Source organism: Equus asinus, chromosome 6 (genome assembly GCF_041296235.1).
Source record: "Equus asinus isolate D_3611 breed Donkey chromosome 6, EquAss-T2T_v2, whole genome shotgun sequence".
NCBI classification, from domain to species: domain Eukaryota; kingdom Metazoa; phylum Chordata; class Mammalia; order Perissodactyla; family Equidae; genus Equus; species Equus asinus.
Window position 1 is genome coordinate 99,775,737 of NC_091795.1, and position 21,426 is coordinate 99,797,162.

General features: G+C 50.3%; 1 protein-coding gene across 4 annotated transcripts in view; it reads right to left on the bottom strand.

Annotated features, from left to right (window-relative positions):
• COLEC11 (collectin subfamily member 11) overlaps positions 1–21,068 on the bottom strand; it is a 37,991-nt gene extending 16,923 nt beyond the window's left edge. The window contains exons 1-3 of one of the 4 annotated variants that reach the window (XM_014866789.3): positions 20,777–21,064; positions 16,179–16,322; positions 6,523–6,594 (exon numbers count right to left, since the gene is read on the bottom strand). In XM_014866789.3, the coding sequence (XP_014722275.3) occupies positions 6,523–6,594; positions 16,179–16,322; positions 20,777–20,999 (439 nt within the window). In that variant the 5' untranslated portion in view covers positions 21,000–21,064. Of the gene's footprint in view, positions 1–6,522; positions 6,595–16,178; positions 16,323–20,776 lie in introns of all 4 variants that reach the window. The other 3 variants (XM_014866788.3, XM_044771871.2, XM_014866790.3) reach the window with 3 other exon arrangements.
• Between the last annotated feature and the right edge of the window lie 358 nt (positions 21,069–21,426).

Consider the following 21,426-nt stretch of genomic DNA (forward strand, 5'->3'; position numbering starts at 1 on the left):
AAAAAACAGGAGAATGGGGAGAGACAGAGGGACAGAGCTTGCGGTGGAGCAAAGGGTGAAGTAAGTGCAGTTCCAGAAGCAAACCCCAAGTCCGGGGTGCCGGCGGAAGCACCAGTTCCCTGGGGAACTGAGAACCTCACAGAGGAGGGTGTGGTGGGGGAGCACCTGCCCGGAGGTCAGCAGCCAGCAACACAGTGACAGCTCAGGGTGGGTGGGGGATCCTCCAGGGGGCATTCCACACAAGAAGGGCCTCTCTCTCTGGGTAGGGGGAGCAGCAGGACCTGCATCGTGGGCTCCTGGCAGCCATTTTGCTCCCTCTTAAAATGAGTGGGTCCAAGATGTGAAGAGAGCAATGGAGACCAGAAGACCTGATTTGGGACCACTGATCCATCCCACCCCTGGACTTTCCAGGAAGGAAGGAAGCCCTGCTCTAGAGCGTTTATGGGAAATGATTTAACGTCATCCGAGGAAGGATCCACCCTGTGGGTGATGAAAAAGAAGGGAAGGGAATCCCCCAGAGAATGTGCTAGCAGGACTGCGGAGGCTCGGAGGTTACCAGAACTCACGCAACTCAGGGCCAGGAGACCCACATGTAAAAAGGGGATTGAAAGAGTTTGACGGCAAGACGTGGCTATAAATTTGATCATTTTTGCTGCTGTTAGACAAAAAAAAGCCAAGAGGCTGGAGAAAGGTTCTGGCACCTTCCACAGCCACTGTTAAGAGCTGAAGGGCTGACACTGTGTCCAAGCGGGTGCACAGCTAGGATGGACCGGAAGAACCCAGCACCTGTGGCCCAGGACACAAGTTGAGGCAGGACTGGTTGTCTGCTGGAGTCTGAGCCAACGGAGCAGGGCTTTAGAGCTGCGCTGCTCACGTGAAGCTGGCCTCGGTCACTGGGGCTTCTGCAACATGCCCGCTCTCATGCCCTGCACCCCTGATGCAGTGAGTCTGGGGGCCTAGAATCATGTCCTCTGCTAGGAAGCATGGTGTTCCGGCCCCTTGACGGTCATGACGGCAGATGTCTTGACGGCTTTCTGCTCTGCTGTGCATTTGAGGGCTCCGCAGCCACCCACCCAGCTGCAGTGTCTTGTGTCTGGGACTGCGACACAACTGTGGCACCAGCCACGCCCTTGTTCTCCCCGAGATGGGACACATCTTCAAGGAGCCATCAGTGGTGAGAATGGACAGGGCACCCAGCAACATGGCGGCGAGCAGGGTGAGGCAGAGCATCCTCCAGTGGAGGTGTCCTTGATGGGACATGAAGCTTCAGTCGGGAATGAGGTGGCAAGTGAAGTGTGTGAGGAATTCTGAAAATAGAGCAATATTAAAATATCTAAAGGAGGGAATTCCTCACGCTTCCTTCATAAACTAGCAAAAAAGTAAACAGAGCTATTCTTCTTCTAATGATTTCATTAAAAATATTACTGGTAGAAATAACCATCACAAAATAAAACTGACGTTGGCTAAAACTACACAGGGAAAAAATTGTCATTAACTAAAAGTTGATGGGAGAGTCATGTCTACACAGTTTAGAACCGAAAATCCCAACCAGGCAGTTAGACCTGGTGCAAACAATGACACAACAGGAAACTCAGAAGGGCAGAAGCCACGGTCGGGAAAATTCGATGTAGATTAAAAAATAAAATAAGTTTTAAAAACTGCTCAAGCATTCTGGTAAGATTTATGCAGGAAAAAAATGATCCCAGTGAAAATAATTTCTAAAAAAAGCGAGAGTGATTTAATTGCACTGCGTAGCCGTGATGCAGGATTGAAGTCGGCTCAGTGTAGGCCCTGAGGAAGATGTTGCACTGTCCTCTAGGAGGATGTAACCAGTTTAGAAAGATCCCCAGGCGACCCCGCCGTGGGCCATCACTGAGGAATGGCTGTGTCTGTGTTCTCTCGCTCCAGCCCTCGATAAACACTGATCGGGAACAATCGGAGTCGGAAGTATTATTTTGCTCTCACGGGCTGGAAGCTAGGGTTTGGAGCTGTCACAGCGGGTACGTGGCAAGGCTGGTGTTGAACCGTCTGTCCCACCCACACCCCTGCTCTTATGGCTCACGGTGCCCTCGTCCTCAGGAACCTCCTTTCAAGAAGCACTTCCACAGAAATCCAGATCCAACCCATTGCCGTTCCCAGTGGAAACTGAGTCAACTGCCCTAGACCAAGGCAGTTCCAGAGATGCTGAAACAAGGGAAGTCCCCGGCCCCTCGGTCCCTGCCATGGTCACTGTTCTCTGTGTGAGCCTCACTGCAGCAGAGTCTTCTGGAAGCCACAGATGTCAGTGACTGAACTCAGGGAGCACTGTACCTGTGCAATTGCTGCCATCAGCTAAAAACGCGTCGCTGAGCTAGAAAGCCTCACGAACAGGAGGGAATGCAGGGGGAGGGCCGGGAAGTGGAGAGGAGAATTCTGAATCCTCCAAAGCTCCTGTTGGAGAGCGCAGTTCCAGTGAGGACCTTGGGGAGGCCATGCTAGCTGAGGTCCCCTCTCCCTGCCCATCTGAGGCCCAGATCATGGCCTGCTGCATGCTTTGCCACTTGGAAGCTGAGTGTAGCGCTTCTGAGGGTGACCACAGCTCTCAGTGTCTGGGCACGGACAAGCCGAAGCACACCCACGCTGACCGTGAACGTGGCCATCAGCAGGTGGGATGTCTGAGGGAGACGGCCAGAGGCTACAAACAAACACCTGGGCCTCCAGGTAAATCTGCATGTCCACCGGCCGCAGTCACAGCCACCTTTAAAAATAGGTGCCAACATCAAACATACAGAGCCTGCTCGTTGTCGGGAATACCAAAAGTGCAGAAAAGAACAGAGAAAATTTCAATGTCCATAACCTATAATCCAAAAATAATCCAGAAATATCTACAATTAATATTTTGGTTTCTTTCTTTCCCATCCTTTTTCTGTCCTTTGTAAACATTTTACTCAGATGTCTGCTCTTGTATCCTGTTTTATTCTCTTGCATTCTATCATGTCATGGCCAATCCTCTTCTTAAAGACTGCCTAAAAAAGGATATTTCCTGGATTTCTAACTGCTTCCACTATTCAATAATCCAAATAAATCCCACTTGCGTTAACTTGTTCTCTGTATTCTGCAAAGTAGCAAAAACCCCAAACCAAAGCTTCTCATTTTGTGAGTGACGACGCCAGCCCCCTAGAAAACCCGAAATCCCCCATCGACTCCCAGACTGGCGTGTTCGGACGGGAGCCGTCGTTAACGGGTTGCTGCTGAGATGGGACTGTAAACAGCCGGGTCCAGGCTCCTCTCTCCTGCCTTCAGCCCACACAGGACTCCATTCTAGAACACACCGCCCCGGGGGGAATTTTAAGTTACTCGGGACATTAGGCAGCCGTTAAAATGACTTTATAGCATGGAGAATGCTTACACTAAAACTTGATGTTAAATTTAAGAAGTGGGATGAAAATTTATATATACAACATAATCACCACAAAGCAAAAAAAGGCACCAAAAAGGGAAGTAGACCAAAATAAGTGGTTATCTCTGCATGACCTTATTATGGATGATTTTTCTCACCACTTTTAGATATACAGTCATGTGACCCTTAACGACAGGGACACGTTCTGAGAAATGCATCGTTAGGCGATACCTTTGCTGTGTGAACATCATAGGATGTGCTTACACAAACCTAGATGGTATAGCCTACTACACACCCAGGCTGGATGGTACTGAGCTCATGGGACCACATTGTATATGCAGTCCGATGTTGACCGACATGTCGTTATGTGGCACAACACTGTATGTAAACGCTCTATCATGAGCATATGTTACTGTTATATGTTAGAAAAATCTGAAACAAGGCAGTTTCTTGATCCAGCTCAAATTCATCCCCTCATTGCCCAGCTTTCTGCCTGAATTTACCCTCACGTGTCCACACACCTGTCTCCTCTACTGGTCCGGGGCTCCAGGCTGCATTCCCTGGAACACCTAACAGCGCTCAATTAGTAGTTAAATGATGGGGAAAAGCAATGTGGTAGGCTGCCTCAGTGCCCAGCACGTCCACTCTCATGGAGAGATTCAGAAGGTGTGATGAAAGCTTTTACAGTCGCTGGTGACTGCATTGCCTTTTCGAGAGTGAGAAGAAGAAGAATGGTGATGATAAGAAAGCCAGTGCGGATGATAACAGATGACAGAGATGAGACAGCAGATAAGAGTCCATGTCAAGGTGAAATTAGGCATTTGCTGCCACTGGTGCACTGAGCTCAAACATCGTTACTTTGAAAAAACATCCATGAAATGGCATCAAGAAAATGAATGTGTGGCCACCTAGAACAGAGGAGATATTCACTTTCTAATTGTGAAATATGAAATCGTCCGCACAGGAAAACTGAGGAACATCCATTTTACTGCCATGTAAATTTCATAATTTATAGCTCAAAATAAAATAACACGATACAGCTCTAGCACTTTCAACTTTTATAAGTATAGTAATAAGGTAAAAATCATAAGCACTTTAGTCCTAAGATACTTTTAACCTAAGAACTTTATGAAGCAGTTACATCACTGTCTGCCCCACCCCATAGATAGGAAAACACCCTCAGAGCCACTGCCGGCCCTCTTGGTCCACTCTCCTCGTCATGGTCAGCTGTGCCAGCCACTGTCCTGCATACTGGGCGCTCCAGGCCGGGCCCAGCAGAGTGCCCGCCTCGCTCACCCCCGTGTTTCCCAGCAAACACGGATGGGACGTGAAAAATGCAAGAGGACTGCTTACTCAGAGTGGCAAGTGCAGGCACCAGGAGAAGAACCAAGTATTGATGGCCTTTTCTAAAGTTCATAATTCCACTCTGGCAACTTATTCTAGGGAAATATTCAGAGTTATGTACAGAAAATGCAAGCACAAAAGCATCTTACACATCAAGAAGAAAAAGAACCCAAACAGAGTTTTTAAAAGGACAGAAAAAGACAACCTCAAAAAGAAAAAAAAGACAGAAAAGAAATACAAATGACTTCTAAACACATGAAATAATGACCTACTTCATTCAGAATAAGAGAAGCAAAGTGAAACCATGCTGACGTGGCATTTCCCTGCTGTCAGACCAGCTCTCTAGGCTGGGGAGGGCCTCGGAGGACCACATTCTTGTGCACTGCCTGGGAGAGGGTAAATTGATTCAATCCTTTTGAAGGGCAACAGCTACCAAACTTTCAAAAACACGTGCATTTTGGTCTAGGAATTACACTGCTAGGAATTTATCTTCAAGCTATACTCCTACAGTAAAAATGACACATATAAGATTGTTCACTGCAGCAAACCCCTAGGAAAATGTAAATCTCAAGTAATAGGAGACCAGTTAGATAAAGCTTGATAGGTTCGTACCATGGAACAGCACTTCACTCAATAAGAGGGTGAGGAAAACTTCCGCATCCTCACATAGAATAAAGCCCAAGACACAGTGTTTCGTGAAAAGAGCAAAATGCACCATGATACGTATATCGTGCAACTGTTCATACGAAAGCGGGGAGGAAGAGAGTATAAATTTACTTGCTGTTCGTAAAGGATCTCTGTAAAGATAAATACACCTGACAGTGGTGTCGGCGGGGAGGGCACCCGGGAGGGTGGGACGGGAAGGAGACTGTTCGCCGTGAATAGTTTCTGTACGTTTTGGACTTTGAGAATAGTTTGTTTATTTTTTTAATTAATTTTCTATGAATAAAGGAAAAAATAAGAAATAAAAATCAGTGCCTGGGGTTGATGGAGGGACCGACTGCAAAGGGTGGTGACAGAAACGCTCTGGCTCTTGACTGTGACCAGGGTCCCCCAGGTGGACTCACACTCTTTCACTAACAAAGAAACAGGTTCAAAGTGATAAGGGTCCGTTAGCCACAAGTGGGGGAGCCACTGTATCCCCTAATGCTCCAACCAAGTCTGTGCGCACTCTCCTTGCACACCTCCATATTGTTTGCACACCCCCATACTGTTTGCACACCTCCATATCTGGTTCACGTACCTCCATATTGTTTGCACACGTCCACATTGTTCACACACCTCCATAACGGCACACCTCCCTACTGTTTGCACACCTCCATATTGTTTGCACACCTCTATAATTGTTTATACACCTCCATAGTTGTCTGCATAGCTTCATAGTTGCTTGCACACCTTCATAGTTGCTTGCACACCCTCACAATTGCACTTATACTTGTAACGCTCACAAATGATCTCCATTTTGCAGATGAGGCTGGTCAGGGGCCGAGCCAGCACTGAGTTTACACGAACGTACTCAGCCCGTTACACACTCCTCCCAGGAAATACTTAGCTGCTTGGAGCCAGGCAGGCTACAACCAAGGAGCACTGTGTAAGGAGCCCTCTCTGCACCTGGCTTCACTGACAGGCCTCCTGCCTTCCTGAGAGCTACACAGGAGTCGGATTCCTCTCGAATCCCCCGGCCCTCTTCTCCCCCGACAGCTCCTGCAGGAGCAGTGCACCAGCTGTGCCCTCGGGTGCAGAGCCCTGAGGGGCTGAGAGGGGCGAGCCCTGGGTGGGGCCTGAGGGGTGGCAAGTACCTTTTTCTCCCGTGGGGCCCACTCTTCCAGGCCGTCCTGGTGCGCCTTTGTCTCCCTTCTCTCCAGCATCCCCTGTGGAAGAAGTCACATGCATTTAGGACCTCGTTCTGAGCACAGGCTTCCAGTTGGTACGTGGAGGAGTAACAAGGAGAACGCTTCTCACCCTGTCAGTGCACCAGCCAGGCCCCTTGGCCTTCCTCTCCCCAGCCCTGGGCCCCTGGGGATTTCACCCCTTCCTCGGGACCCTCTCCCATCCCTTGACCTCTGCCGCAGAAGGCACTCAAGTCTCCCAGGTCTTTCTCAGGACTCTGCTTCCTTGCCCTACTTCCTCCCTCTGGGAGTGGATTTGTCCCTCTCTCCAGTTATCCTCAGGGCTTGCTCCCAGTCCGCCCTCTGGCGCCAGTGTTCCCCAAGACCCACTCTAACTACTCCACTGCCCTTCACCACCTGGATGTCAACATGAAGGGAGAAAGCATCTTAAGTCTCCTCCCACGGCCAAGCATCCCTCCTGGGCAGAGGGATGAGCGTCCCTGCTGGGCAGATGGCCAAGTGTCCCTCCTGGCCTCTCCCGCCCCTTGTCTGGCTGATACACTTGGGAAGAATAAACTCAGGTGCTCGCATCAGCATCCCCTCATCCCTTCAGCACAAGGTCCCCCAAGGGTGCACACTCCTGCTCGGGGCCAACCTAATGCTTTTTCCCCAGACATGAGTCTCTTCTGCAGACTCTCTTGGTTCTGGTGTTGACACATTGATTCTACCAGATTCTAAGCCCTCATCGGATACATTCAAGCATCTGCCCAGCTCTGTGAAATCCAGCCGGCCGCTTCCTCCCCATCCACATCCCTGCCTCAGGCGCGCCAGCACTTGGGGCATGCCCATCTGCTTCTCTGCAGCTTTGGAGCCAGATGGACCACTGAGCCTACCCTCAAACTGCTCGGTGCAGGAGACAGAGATGGGAAGAAACAGTGCAGACATCCTGTGAGAAGTGATATAGGGTGTGTGGCGAGAGCACAGAGCATGGAGGCCTGTGGGGAGATATGAAGGCCCCTCCCGGGCCCCTCCGCTCTAACCCACACCAAAATGATCTTCCTAAACACAAACCTGATTATGTCGTCTCCCTTCTCAAAAGACATGCAAAACCACCAATGGGCTAAATGTCATTATAAACAACGTCTGGTTTTAAGATCCTCCTCAACAGGCCTTCTCCTGGAGCCCAGGTCATTTCTCATGCTGTCCCTTCTGCCTCGCCTGCCCTGATCATCAGCCCACCTGTCCAGGCTTCACCTCCTCACCTGACCTCCAGGAAGCTTTTCCTGATTCCCTCTCTGGATCCCTCTTTTCTCCAGTGACTGGGACCCTCCTCCATATCGCAGTCATTTTCATATGGCCTCTTCTGCTTGACTGCTGTGCTGTTCCTCTGAGTGTGTGTGTGGATGCTGATGTGGGGCCAACGTACCTTCCCGGTTGTGCACACTGCCGGCCAACATTCAAGCAAACTTCAGTTCTCTATAATTCTCCATCACCCCTTCAGTTGGTGAGAGACTTAACTGACGTTACAGATTCCCCAATGAAACTCCTCAAACTGATAATGTGGCCTAAAGGAGGGACATTCCATTTAAACTTAACTAAACAAAAAGAAAAGCAAAGTGAGTGCCAACAGAAACTAGAAGACAGAGCTGGCCCATCCCTGTCATCCCCGTGCCATAGCTGTGAGGGCTCCATCAAGCACCTGTTGAAGAGTGGGTTACCTCCCATGGGTTGACACACACACATGGCCCCTGAAACTCTGGGTGGTTCTCAATCTTTTTCTTATATTTTGAGAAGAAAGGAAATTACTACAATCGCAATACTTGGAGAAGCACTGATAGTCTAGCAAGAAATACCAACTAACAGAAGGCACTCACCATCAAGATTCAGCAGACATTTGAGGAGCACCAACAGCAGGAAAGAGAATAACGAGAGAGGACACAGAACTCACAGGGCAGCCAGAATCTGAGTCTGAAATAAGAGACTGAATATCCTCATAATGACAAGAGAGAAAACAAGAGTAACTGAAGAAGAACGAACTAGAGATCCTGTACACAAAATTAATTTTTAAAATAAATTGACCTATAGATAGGCTGAGTAACAGAATGATAAAAGCTAACGCATGAAACAAAAGAGTAGGGTGAAGATTTTTTTCACAGTGCAGCACTAAGAGATAAGGAACTTGAAAGTGTTGCTTGGTTTGAAGTTACCAAGTCGAGAGTGGAAGAAAAATCCCCCAAATTCCAATATTTATTTTATAAGAATTCCAGAAAGGGAGACTAGCCATTTGAAGCCTTAAAAGCTGTGAAGATTCAATAGCTGTGATTTCCCGGTCCTAAGGAAAGGAATGAAAGAACACAATGAAGGTGCCCACGGTGCACCACGCCGGAAAAATGAGGGGAAATAACTTAGACGTGTCAGACTGACATCGCAGAACATCAAGAATAAAGAGAAAATTCATAAGCTACCCAAGAGGAAAAAGAGCTTTTAAAGACTGCATGCATACAAATGAGAGTCGGATTGACATAAGAATTCTTATTAGCCACACGGGATACAAGAATAAAACGAGGCAAGAACTTCAACAAAAGAGCCATAATTTAGATTGAGAGATCAGAAGGGTCCTCTCCAATGAAGCGTCTTTTCACTGAGACCTGCTGAACAAGTAAAGATGTAGCCAGGCCAAGAGCAAGGAGAAAGTGCTCTGAGAAAGGGGGACCACACCAGCCCAGGGGAGGTAGAGAGACAGGAAGGGGCTGGTCCAAGCAAGCCCACAGGGGCCGGGAGAAGATGGCACTCAGACTTCATACCTAAGGACCATGGGAAGCCACCGACACACTCTTCGTAGGGAGATAACATGACCTGATCCATGCGTGGGGGAGAGCAGTAAGTATACTATTGCAATAGTCCAGGCTATAGGCAAGCGCCTATTCCTATCTATGTGCAGCAGTCTGCTCCCACAGCCCATCTCCCCCAGTGGACTGGAAGCTCCTTGAAGACAGGGTTCACATCTCGCCCAGCTCTGGCTCTCCTGGTGCACCTGGGAGAGGCCTTGACCATGCAAGTGCTCTGTCAATACTAGTAGAAAATTAACACTAAGCATACCTGCTGGCTGTTCTTATGTTGGTTAAGATGATTCCTAGAGTTTACACATGGGATTCACTTATTTCCATAACTGAACCTCTCCCCAACATGTGAGGCAGGGATCATGCCCACTCTGTAGATGGAGACCCAGGCCAGGAGACGCAGTGATGAGCCCAAGCTCGGTGGAGCCGCCACTCCAACTCCGGTCTTGACCACACCTCCCCAGGGCATTAAAACCCTAACTACAGTCCGAGTAGGATAACCAGACCATCACTTAACCTGCACTGCCTACCCTACTTCACCCTCCTCTCAGACGGGAAAGCATAAGGACAGCACCTGCCATGACTCCTGCCCCGTCTCCACCTGCTGCCACCAGCCTGCCACCAGGCTGACCAAACAACTGGCCGTAGTTAGCATTCGAGGCACGGAAAGACCCTGAACAGCACCAAACATGACCATGTGCCCCAAGGTCTCCTTACTGAGGCAGGAAAGAGGAATGAGACGTTCCTAAGAACAATAAGACTGAAGAGTGGGACCCGTAGGTTTTCCTTACATCTCTCAGCTGGTCAAAAATGCTCTTAAACACTGTTCTTCCTAAGGATTCTGCTAAATGGATGTATGACGGTATCAGCATGGGGTCAATGCGTTCCAGCCAGTGTGGGGTGCAGGCACCCTGAACGCCCCATTGTTCCTGCAGTGGGGCATCCAGAGCCGAAGTCAGAAAGCCTGCTCACCACCTGGGCTATGACAACCCCAGCCTCCAGGTCCTCGCCTCTGATGAGGATGGAGTGACCTCTGTCTTGGAAAACACCAAGCTGGCTGTTGATATAAAGTTAGCTGCTCTCCCTATCATTGCATCCCAATTTTGGAGAGGCAACGCCAAAGATGACAGAGACCCTCTCTGGCAGGATCGCCTCCTGGTCCCATTCTTTCCCAGTGACCTTGACCTCCCACTTGGAGACCAGTCCCAGACGTGCTTCTTCAGAACAAAGGCGGTTTTCAAGCACTGTTCACATTTGGCAGGGTTTGAAATGTTCACTGTTTGCTACTCCCAGGGGACATAAAGATCCATGGCCCCGCTGGTAATCACTCCCAGGCAGTATTTCTATAAACCTCTCCACTCAAAAATCATGTGCATTCCGTAATGTACGCCCGGGAGCACAGCAGCCTTTCCTACGTCCTTGTCTTCATCAGGTATCGGTTTGGGGCAGATTTACGACACAGAATTCTAAATGACAAGCTATTCCTCTACAAGGAGAGGCTAGCATTTCAACTGGCTAGCTCATTAATGAGCCGCTCTCTCCTCTCTCGAGGAAACACAGAACACGTGGGTGGTACTGACTTCTTGCTTGCCTCCCTGCAAATCACCGCCAAGTCTATGAGCAAAATGCTCTCATCCAGATTTCATTTGGGGTGATTGTCGAGCCACGTCCATTAGTGCAGAGCTCAAGATACTTTGCTGACTCGCAGCCGGCTGAGGAGGTGCCATGGGTGTTCCTCAACTCTTGTGACACCTGCCTCCATGGCTGAACAAATCAGTCTGCGAGCAGATGTCACCCCTGCCCAGCACACGGATGCAAACGCCACAGCACGCAAGCACAGCGGGTGTCAGAGGGGAGAGACAGAGAGGCCAACGGCTCATTCTGCAGGAGAGGAGCCAGGCCCGGCAACGGCCCCTCTCATGAGAGAGAGACTCCCACACACACAGGCTTCACAATGTCGTTAAGCTAATTCAATAAAACCCGTAAGAACAACTATGCCCTTTCAAAATTTCTGAGCAGCCAGCTTGCTAACATAAATGTTTTCCTACCGACAATCAACTTTTTTAGCCACTAAGACTGTTTTTCCCATCAAAAGGAGGTGTTATTCTCTTCAAATGCAAGGATAATGTGTTATTATTAGGCCTGTAATAGCAATAAATTTCATCTCAAGCACCAACACTGGTCAGTGGATACTGGCTGCCCAGAGTTGTGTTGAGAAAGACTCTAAAGCCCAGTCTGGATTCAGTAGAGGAAACACCAGAATCCACAGGGCACACGAGGAGGAGGCCTGTGTGCTGTATTCCCACAGACTGCATGCTACCTCCACATTCGGGTCTTTAAGGAGATGCGCAGGGGCCGGCCCAGTGGTGTAGTGGTTAAGTTCACACACTCTGCTTCAGCAGCCTGGACTTTGCGGGTTCAGATCCCAGACACAGACCTACACACTGCTCATCAAGCCATGCTGTGGCAGCGTCCCATACACAAAATAGAGAAAGATTGGCAACAGACGTTAGCTCAGGGCCAATCTTCCTTGCCAAAAAAAAACAAACAAACAAATAAAAAAGAAAGAAAGGAAGAAAGGAGATGGGTAATGGCTTCTTCCTCCCGGGCTGAGCCTGGCCCTCGTAGACCTCAATAATGTTTGTCTAATGAATGAATGGAGGCCATTGACGTGCCTCTTTCATCTTAAGAGTGGAGCCTGTATTGTGTATTTTTATCTCCACCGACTAAGGCAATTCCCAACACGTTGGATGTAATAAATCCAGTCCCAGACCATTCTCGCTCATTCTGGTCGACTGTATGCCGGGTGTGAACTTCATCCTCTCCCTGCTTCTGTGTGTGGCCAGTGCACACTTAGTGATTGGTGAGCCACTGTCAAGGAGAGGGAAGCAGGCAGGGTCCCATCGTCACCGTGTGCCCCAAAGCTGAAGGTGACGGGTGAAGCCCACGCCACATACCCTGCGATGAAAAGTCACACTCTCTCCAACCCCTACTGAAAGAATGCGCAACAACCTAAGGATGGAAAAGGTCCTCGCATTTCCGCACGGCGGGTTCCCCTCCTCTCGCTAGGGGGCGTTGTATCGTGTGAGCATCGCAGGATGTCTGCGAGGGCGGAGACGGATCTGAGAACCCGGTTTTACAGGAAAGAGACTCCGCAGGAGCCAGGCGGCATTCATCCACGCCCCTACAAGGCCGAGCTGAGCGGGGCGGGCGCTGGGCCGACGCCCCTCAGGCCGCGCACAGAGGGCGCAGACCGAGCAGGGCCTCGCGGCAGCCGCTGCCCCACCAGCCCACACCGCCGACTGGCACGGGGGCGCAGATCCAAAGGCAGGGCTCTTCCCTGATACCAGTCTGTCCACTTGGTGGTGGGCAAAAGCCTGCATCCTCCTGAATTGTTATTGTCTGGAGGCTCCGGACTTGCTTTTTTACCCTAGATTTCTCTCCTGCACCCTCCCCCTGGCGCCCCATCTAAACAGAGGAACAAGAAAACTCCTCCTCTGAAGAAATGGGGCTCCCATCACAAAGAAGGAACCCACGTTGTCCCCACGTTTCTACGTCAAAACAGGACACCCCGTTCTCGCCACACACACAAAATGGCAATTACGTGAGGTGACAGACGTGTGATCATTTCACAATGGATTTGTATGTTCAGTCATCACGTCGTGCACCTTGAATATAAAGATATAGCGACTCCTTTGTCAATTATACCTCAATAAAGCTAGAAATAGAAGAGAACAAGACATCCAGATTTTAAGGGCTTTAATAAAGATATTAAGAAGTTTCGCTACTCGAACTGTCCCTTTAGTATTGACAGGCTAGAGGGGAACTAGACTTATGAAACAACACTGCCACCTGAATCCAGGGATCTAGAACGTGGGCTCTGTAGCATGTGGTCTGTATTTCGTCCACAGCCTCAAAGCTTGCCACACAGCCGCCACATTCCTTGGGGCCGTGTGGCTCCTCTGTAAGTCCTGGGAGAGCAGGGGCCCGGCGGATCCACTGGGGCCTTCCCTCTAAAGCGCCTGCACCCAACCTGCTCAGAGCAGATGCTCAGTCAGTATGCATGAAGGACAAACAGAGTCATACCAAGTCAGCCCCTGGGGACCATGCTCTCTCCGGGCAATTTTGGTGGCTCATCTCTGACTACAACACCACGGTGTTCAGTGTTGGGAACTCACTGATAAGAAGAGATGCAGTGTCCCTGGGAGTGGACCACACCTCGGAGAGCAAAGAACCCAGTGGGCCTCCGCCAAGCACACCAACCAGAACAAGTTTGATGTCTGAGTTCAGCAGAAACAGTCACCGATGCAGATTTTGAAAAGCTTCTTCTCAGAAGTGCCCTCAAGATGTGCTTAACAACCCAGAGATAGCTGAATATCCATACTGTCCTAATTTTATATTTAAACTGTGAATATGCCAAACGGTAGAAAACCTGGACAGTTGCCTCTCTGAGCTTTTTTAGACACAACTATACACTCAGAGATAACCACCATTGTTAGTATATTTCCTTCTAGTTTTTTTCTCTGTTTCTATGTATTTGTATGTTTTTAACGGAATTACAGAGACTGAAGTTTTGTATTAGCTTTAGAACATACTGAATCTTTCTGTAACGACAAATATACATTTAAACCGCTCTCTGATATCTCCTCCCTCCGTGTGCTTCCCAGGTTATGGGAGATTTCTAGAGTCAGGAGCTGTGTGCTTAGGACGCCCACGTGATTTTAGGAGCAGCAAACGAATGGCTGTCTGGACTGAACGACCAACCTTCTTAACCTGCAAGCATGTGCTCCAGAAACATAGCCGCCATTTAATCCTCACAGAACGCTGAGGCTGTGTCATTTCCCACGTTGACGGATGGAGAGACCGAGGTTGGGGAGGACAGGCAACTTGTCACACAAGTGGCTTGCACGTGCTGAACTCAGACCACTGTACCTCAAAGGCTGCACCTTTGCACTACCTGCATCACCTTAGAAAGAGGGGCCGCACAGGCACACGAAGGCAGAACAACATCCCTGGGCCCAGGACAGACGGGCGGTTCCCCATCCAGCACTTCTGAAAAGCATCTAGAGAGATTTTCACTGACAGAATAGACGAGAACTATGCACGGAAGCCTGGGCCCACCCCAGTGCCCCCATCACGCGGGGGCCACAGACACTTCAGGGTGTCCCCTCCCGGATGCCAGAGTGGAAGGCAATGTTCAGGACCCCAGGGGGTCCACCCACGTCCAGGTGGGGAAGCAAATTCCACAGTGGAAAGTCCTGCTCTCTCTCCCACAGCCACATTTTCAAATTCAAAACTCAAGGCCCCGCTCACAAACCCACAGCAGATCACTACAAAGCCCGGGGCCAGCATCCCTCTTTCATCAAAACTTTGAGCGAGTGGCACAAGTCAGACAGTTTGAGCTTCTTCCAACATAATTAAAAGTTTTTAAAGAGGGTCAACACACTTCTCATAATTAAAACCACGCAGCCAGGAGGCCGTTTGGGCTGCAGGATTGTGTTCTTGGCTTCCACACAGCAGAGTGACAGCAGTCCCAAAAGACCTTCCCCAGTAGGGCTGCCCTCTTGAAGACTCTCCTGGCCATCAGCACTGACTTTCCTGATGACAGTCCTAACGCTGGCTGCCCTGATCACCCCAGAGGTGGCCTGCAGGGACCAGCGCGCCCCTGAGATAGCGCTGGCCGCCCTGTGCTCCTGCTCACCAAGGACACTGGCCTCGGCTGCCCTTGGCTGAAGCCTGCTGCCTCTGTGCCCACAAGGGCCTGATCCCCAGATGACCGGCTCTGTCATTGGCAGAAGTCATTCTCACCATGGTCAACAGCGCCTAAATGTGAGTCTGCTTTTCTCCAACATCTCCATAAGGACAGCCTGCAGCTTCTCACAAAAGGCCCACTTGGCAGAGTCCAGGCTGGAGGGGCAGCCCACATGGGGAGGGGAAGGACAGAATGGACTTTGGGGATGCAGGAGGCAATGTATGCTGAGTCCTGGGCTGGCCCCTCTGCATCCCTGCCTTCCTGCTCTTAGGAGCACATGGTGGAGGTGCCCCATCCCTGTCTTGAAATTCTTTATAACTTTGAACAAGGGGCCCACATTTCATTTTGCACTGGGCCCCTGGACTAACGGAGCTGGTCCTGCTTAGAAATCATAAGATCTGGAATCTCTTGCCTGTGATTTATAGAACCAATGACTTTCTCAGGTGAAGAACCCACTCTGAGCGCTCAGACACTTCCCCTGTGCTGGTGTAGAGCCAGCTCTTCTGGAAGTAAATTATAGACGAAGCAACAAGAGAAAAGGTACTTTGGGTTTTAGAAGAAGGAATAAAGAACTTTCAGGAACCAGCACAGGAGTGCAGTCTTCAGAGCTGTGTGACCTAATTTGCAAACTGCTAAGTTTCCCTGAGCCTCGAATGTCCTCATCTGCAAATGGACCAGATGAGATCGCCTCATCCTGTGGGTCACTCGAGGTGACCCAGTCAGTGCTGGAACAAATGTCAGTTGCCTTTACAGGGTCCTAGCAGAGAGGATGAGCTGTAAACGAATGGCTAGCTTCAGGATTACAGGATTCCTCTGCCAAAGGGAGTGTACACACCATGTAGTCCAACCCTTGATTGTACAGATGGGGAAACTGAGGCCCGCCGAGGAGGCAGCTTTGCCCCAGGTCAGACCCTGAGCTGGCACTGGGACTCGGGACTTGGGACCACCCCTGTGTCAGCCACACACGGGCTCCCCGCCCACCCGCCGGCCACTGCTGGGAGGCCCTGGCCAAGGAGGCCCGAGTAGGAGGTTACCTTTGAGGCCTGGAACGAGGATCTGCACAGAGCAGGCGTCGTCCGCCGGCTGCTGAGGACATCCAGCTGGGAGCAGAGACAGGAAGGCCAGGCTAATGAGAGCCAGACCTCTCTTCATAATGAGCACTCGCAGGACACTGACTCCTGAATGAAGGAAGGAATAAACAGTGACGGGAATTCCAAAACTGGCGACAGCGAGTGACAGTGTGCAGGCCACAGCTGGGCTCACGGCCACCCCTCTGTGGGGCCGGGGCTCTTGGTAGCATTGTGGAACCTCTCCCATCAATTTGGTGTCTCTCTCACTCTTTCTCCCTCACTCACTCGTGTGCCGACTTAAACCTGCCCCGAGAAGTTTCTGTGGCCGGCTGAGACGATGACCACCACCTCGTGAAGTGTTAGTCCAGATTCTCTTCTACTGCTTTATCACTAGTGTTTAATACACACAAAGGCGTGTTTATAGTTATAGGAAAACTGTGATGCTCAGCCACAAAACACATGTTGGAGAGCCAGACAGCTTCACAAGTCAGGCCTTGCCCAGTGCTGCAGTCCCGGGGGGCCGTTCCCACCCCACCCCCCCCTCCCCAGGAGGATCCGCTCTCCCAACTGTGAACTTACCATTCTCTCACTGTTTCTGAAATAGCATCACGACACATGGATGTATTCTTAAACCTCATAAGAGAGTATATCACACTGTGTATAGTCTTCTGTGACTTACCTTCTGCTCCAGGAGCCACCCACACTGCTACGTGCTGCTGTAGCTTATTGATTATCTAATTCCATTAATACAGAGAGCACCAGTGTGGGATGGGGTAGGAGTTGGAAGGGACAGGAGGACACAGCCAGTCCTACATCACAGTGGGGAGCAGGCACGCTGATTCTCCCCCCACGGGCCAGTGAGGGAGTCTTGGCAGCAGCACGCAGAGCCCTGCCACATGGGACTTAGATGTCTGTCTATGGCATAGTGGATGGCATAGAGTTTGGGGACAGCTGTTCATCTGGCTGTACCAATGTCCTGGCCAAATCGCGTCTCCTTTATCAGCCTGTTTCCTTATCTTAAAGTGGAGGTGAGACCCCTAGGGTTATTCTGAGGAAGAACAGTGCTGATGCACAGAGCTGGGCACAGTGCCTGGCTCGTGGCAAGTACTCACTCAATGACAGCTTTCATGTTACTGTTATCACACATTGTGGGGTGGCCCCACGGCCAGCAACAGCTCCCAGACAAAGGAAAGAGCGGGAGTTGGAGTTTCTAAACTGAGAGTGTTCTGTACTCCCTGTAAAGTGCCTGTGCTTTAGCCAAGTCGGCCATGAAACGGGCACAGGTGAAAACCATTTGCATTCTGTGACATCCTGTAGTGAGGACCTGGCTTCCCGATGTGTGGTCATGGAACAGACACTGTGAAGGGCGAGGGATGAAGACAAATGTCCACTGGACTTGGGAAAAATACAACACCCATATGATACCCCACAGAGATAGCACATCTCTCATGGCAGAGACCAGGAAACCAAAGGTAAGAGAAATTAAGTAATTGCCCAGCATTTACAACTAGTAAGTGGTGACGATGGGCTTGAAACCTGGGTCTCCTACTGCTGTTGACTTCTTTCTTCGTTCTGCCCAACTGTCAGTTTCTCATGCATCAAAGCAAGGGCTCATCCTCCTCCTTAAATCACAATGGTAATGGGCTTTTATTTTATTTTGTATTATTGTATGTTTGGTGGAGAGAAAAGCAGCCAATATTTACCGCATCACAAATGTGGACACTTATATGTAATTCCCCAAACCCCTTGTGAAATATATGGTCCCTCATGTAAAGATGATGAAATGAAGCAGCAAGAGGTTGCATGGCCAGCCACACAGCACAGCTGGACCGTTAAACACGCTCTGGCGCCAACCCACCTCTTCACACCGCCGCTGCCTCTCCCCACCCCTGCCTGCCGGCGCTCACACAAATATTAGAACTATAAGGAAAAGGAAAAGGACGCGCAAATTTGCCCACATTCCAGGGCCCCAGGGAGGAGCTGTGCCCCTTTTATTCTCCTTTGTCGTCTCCGCTGTGGGTCCACGTGCGAGTAATCTGTACTGGAAGCAGGCAGATGTATGCGCCACAGTCCATACATCGCACAGAGCCCCGAGCACTCAGGGCCTGGAGTTTGGCGGCACTAAACTGACTGAGCGAACAAAAGAACGAGCGAGGGGCCGGCCCCTGGCCAAGTGGTTAGGTTCACGTGCTCCGGTTCAGTGGCCCAGGGTTTCGCCGGTTAGGATCCTGGCTGTGGACATGGTGCCACTCATCGAGCCATGCTGAGGTGGTGTCCCACATAACACTAGACCTAAAACTAGGATATACAACTATGTACTGGGGGTCTTTGGGGAGAAGAAGAAAAAGAAAAGGGAACTAGTGAAGGAATGAATGGACCGAGGGCCACAACATGCCGCAGGCGGCATTCGATGCTCTTCTCCTGCTCATCGTTCTTCCATGTTCTAGAGTGTTTGCCATGCCTGATGTCCACACGGCATTCCCAGGGCCAGCTCGTCGACACGTGACCTGTGCAGATCCACGGGGGAGGGGCACACGCAGAGGGCCCTGCAATGGGATTAGTGTGCCCCTGTCGCTGTCCTGGAATCCCTAGGTTTTGGAACAAAGGGGCACCTCAAAGTTTGCAGCCACTAAACTGATCACTGTCTTGTGTTCTTAACCCTAATGAACTTAGCTGCTGCTTTAGCAGGAAATATTTTGGTTCTTTCCAGGATATAGCTCTTAAAAGCAATGATAATGTTGTATGTCAATTACATCTCAATTTTAAAAGTCACAACAAACACCTACTTTTGTGCTCAGGCAAATGGATACTTGCTTTTTGGTATTTGTTGGACGCAAACTGACTGGATTTTTAAATGTCTCAGGTGTCAGAAGCTAACAAGGGAACTCCTCTCTAGCTAGAAACCACTGTGTCGCTTAGCAAGACTTAACACTCTCACACTGCGGAAGCCTCAAGAGCAGCTTCAGGAGGATCAGTTACAAGAGGAGGCGACAGAGAGAGGAAAACCCAGAATAAGCCGAAGCTGCTGTTCCTCACTCACTCCTTCACTGGTTCTCTGACTCGGCCACCCATTCGCACACCTATGCCCACCCCCTGCCCAGGCCCCTCTCGGCCCGCCCTGAGGCGCCCGCTCCCAGTCCAGCTCAATGGGTCCTGGCTGCAGAAATCAGGGCGCCAGGCCCTGGGTGACAGCCTCCTCGTCCCAGAGCCCCGGCTCTTTCCTGCCCTCTTAGAAGAGGAATTTCATTTCATAAACGAAGAAGCCACAGCCCCCCAGACCTCTTAAAGAACAACATCCTTATCTCTGGGCCAGGGCCCAGGAGGCTCGGAGCCCTCTCCGTCAAGGAGGTTGGCTTTTCAGAGGGGAAAAGGGATTCAATTTGGAATTCTTAGCAGAGATACATTATAAGAATACAATAGCAAATGAAGAAAAATGTGGCTTAATTTGCCAAACATACAACTGTACATTTTCATTAAATATCTAGAGTGGGGCCCAGCATCTCACAGCCACCGCGAATAACTGGAGAGAGCCGCACCCCAGAAGCATGAGGGAGTCCGGGGCTCACTGGCCAACACCCCCCGCTACTCCCCCCCCCCCCGCTGTGTGGCTTCCTACAGTGACTGTGGGCCTCCCCAGTGGCCACAGCACTGACAGATTTCCACCCCAATGGCACACATTTTTCCTTCTTTTTATCAAGACCACAAAGTAAGAAAAGGCCTTTTCCTTGTTATTTTGTCCTAGCTTGATGCAAATCATCTGTCTGCTCTCTTATTTAGTACATAGACTTTTCAAAATTGTAAATGAAATCAAATAGCTGTGAAAGTTGGGGGCACTGCTCGCCTCCACCAGGCAAAGTGTTTCCCACCAAATCAGAAATCCAGTTATACCATGAAACGGCTTTAACACTTTATCTTTTAAACTCAGAGCTACTACCTAACTTCAGCCCAGCAGGGCAGCCAGTTCTAAGGGCCAGGGATCAAGGCAGGAAGGGTCGCCCTGTGACACTTCTGTCTCATCCAGTTTGGGAGACTAGATGCCCCTACTCTGTGTAAGATGACCCCATTTGCCCTTGAAAGTTGTCTTCTCAAGTCCCACCTTCCCCCACACCTGACATTCCCAGCACTGAGCCCAAAACAGAGCGACTGGTCACTGACCACAGATCACTGTTGTCGTCCACGTGGCCCATCTGCAGGTGATCAATGAGGACAGATCACCGCTGTCGTCCATGTGGCCCATCTGCAGGTGGTCAACAAGCCGACCTGACCCTGCCCTGGCTGCTCAGACAGTTGGTTGGTTCTGTGGCCTCTTCTTACACTAGGACTGGGAATTAGGAAAGGAATTGCTTCACCTCTGTGAATCTGTGTAAACCGCAGAGGGCTTGACTCAATCGTCTAGTAACTGACAGATCTAAGCCTGCTCCTCAGTCGACTCCAGGAAGTTTCCACCATGAACTACTGACTTAACCAAACCTTGGAATTCTGGTGCCTGATTTACTTGACAGACTCGAGACTCTGGCCAATCTAGGAACAGATTCCCAGCTCCGCTTCAACCCAGTTCCTACCTCTGGCTCTGTCTGGAATCTCGCCTTCCTGTCTCAGTGTCTTCCCGCTGGGGAACCGCCGTCCTGCTCTCCAGGGCTGCAGCCAACGGCAGTGTCCCTGACCTGCAGTGCACACTAGGCACGGGGGGCGTCCTGACCGTCGGGAGCCCGTGGGGACACTGCACCCGGGAGCCTCATGGCTGCTATTTACAGAGACGGACGCAGCGCACACACGAGCAGGCATGGGCCTGGGCCATCAGACGGCCCAGCAAATCAGGCCGGGAGGCTGCTGTGTTATCTGCAAACCACTTCCTGTTTGAAATCCTCAGCTGTCCTGAGAGGGTGGTGGGAGAGTGTGGGAACGCTGGAAACATCCGTGATGTCAGGGCTCTCCCAGGAAGGGAGGCGTGTGGGGCCCTCCTCAAGAGGCCCCTTCTAACTCCTCACCCCCAACACCCCAATTCCATCTCCTTTTCATCCTGTCTCTTCTTTATATCTTTTCTGTTCTTCTCTTTTTCTTTTTTTGAAAAAATAAGCATGAGTATTGTAGAAAGTCAGGAAAGTATAAAGAAGAGTGATAATTATCACCTGGAATCACACCAGTTGGTGCTAAATACGGCTGACATGTCTCTTCATTTCTTCCGTCCGGGGTTTCAGTTCAAAAGCGTTGA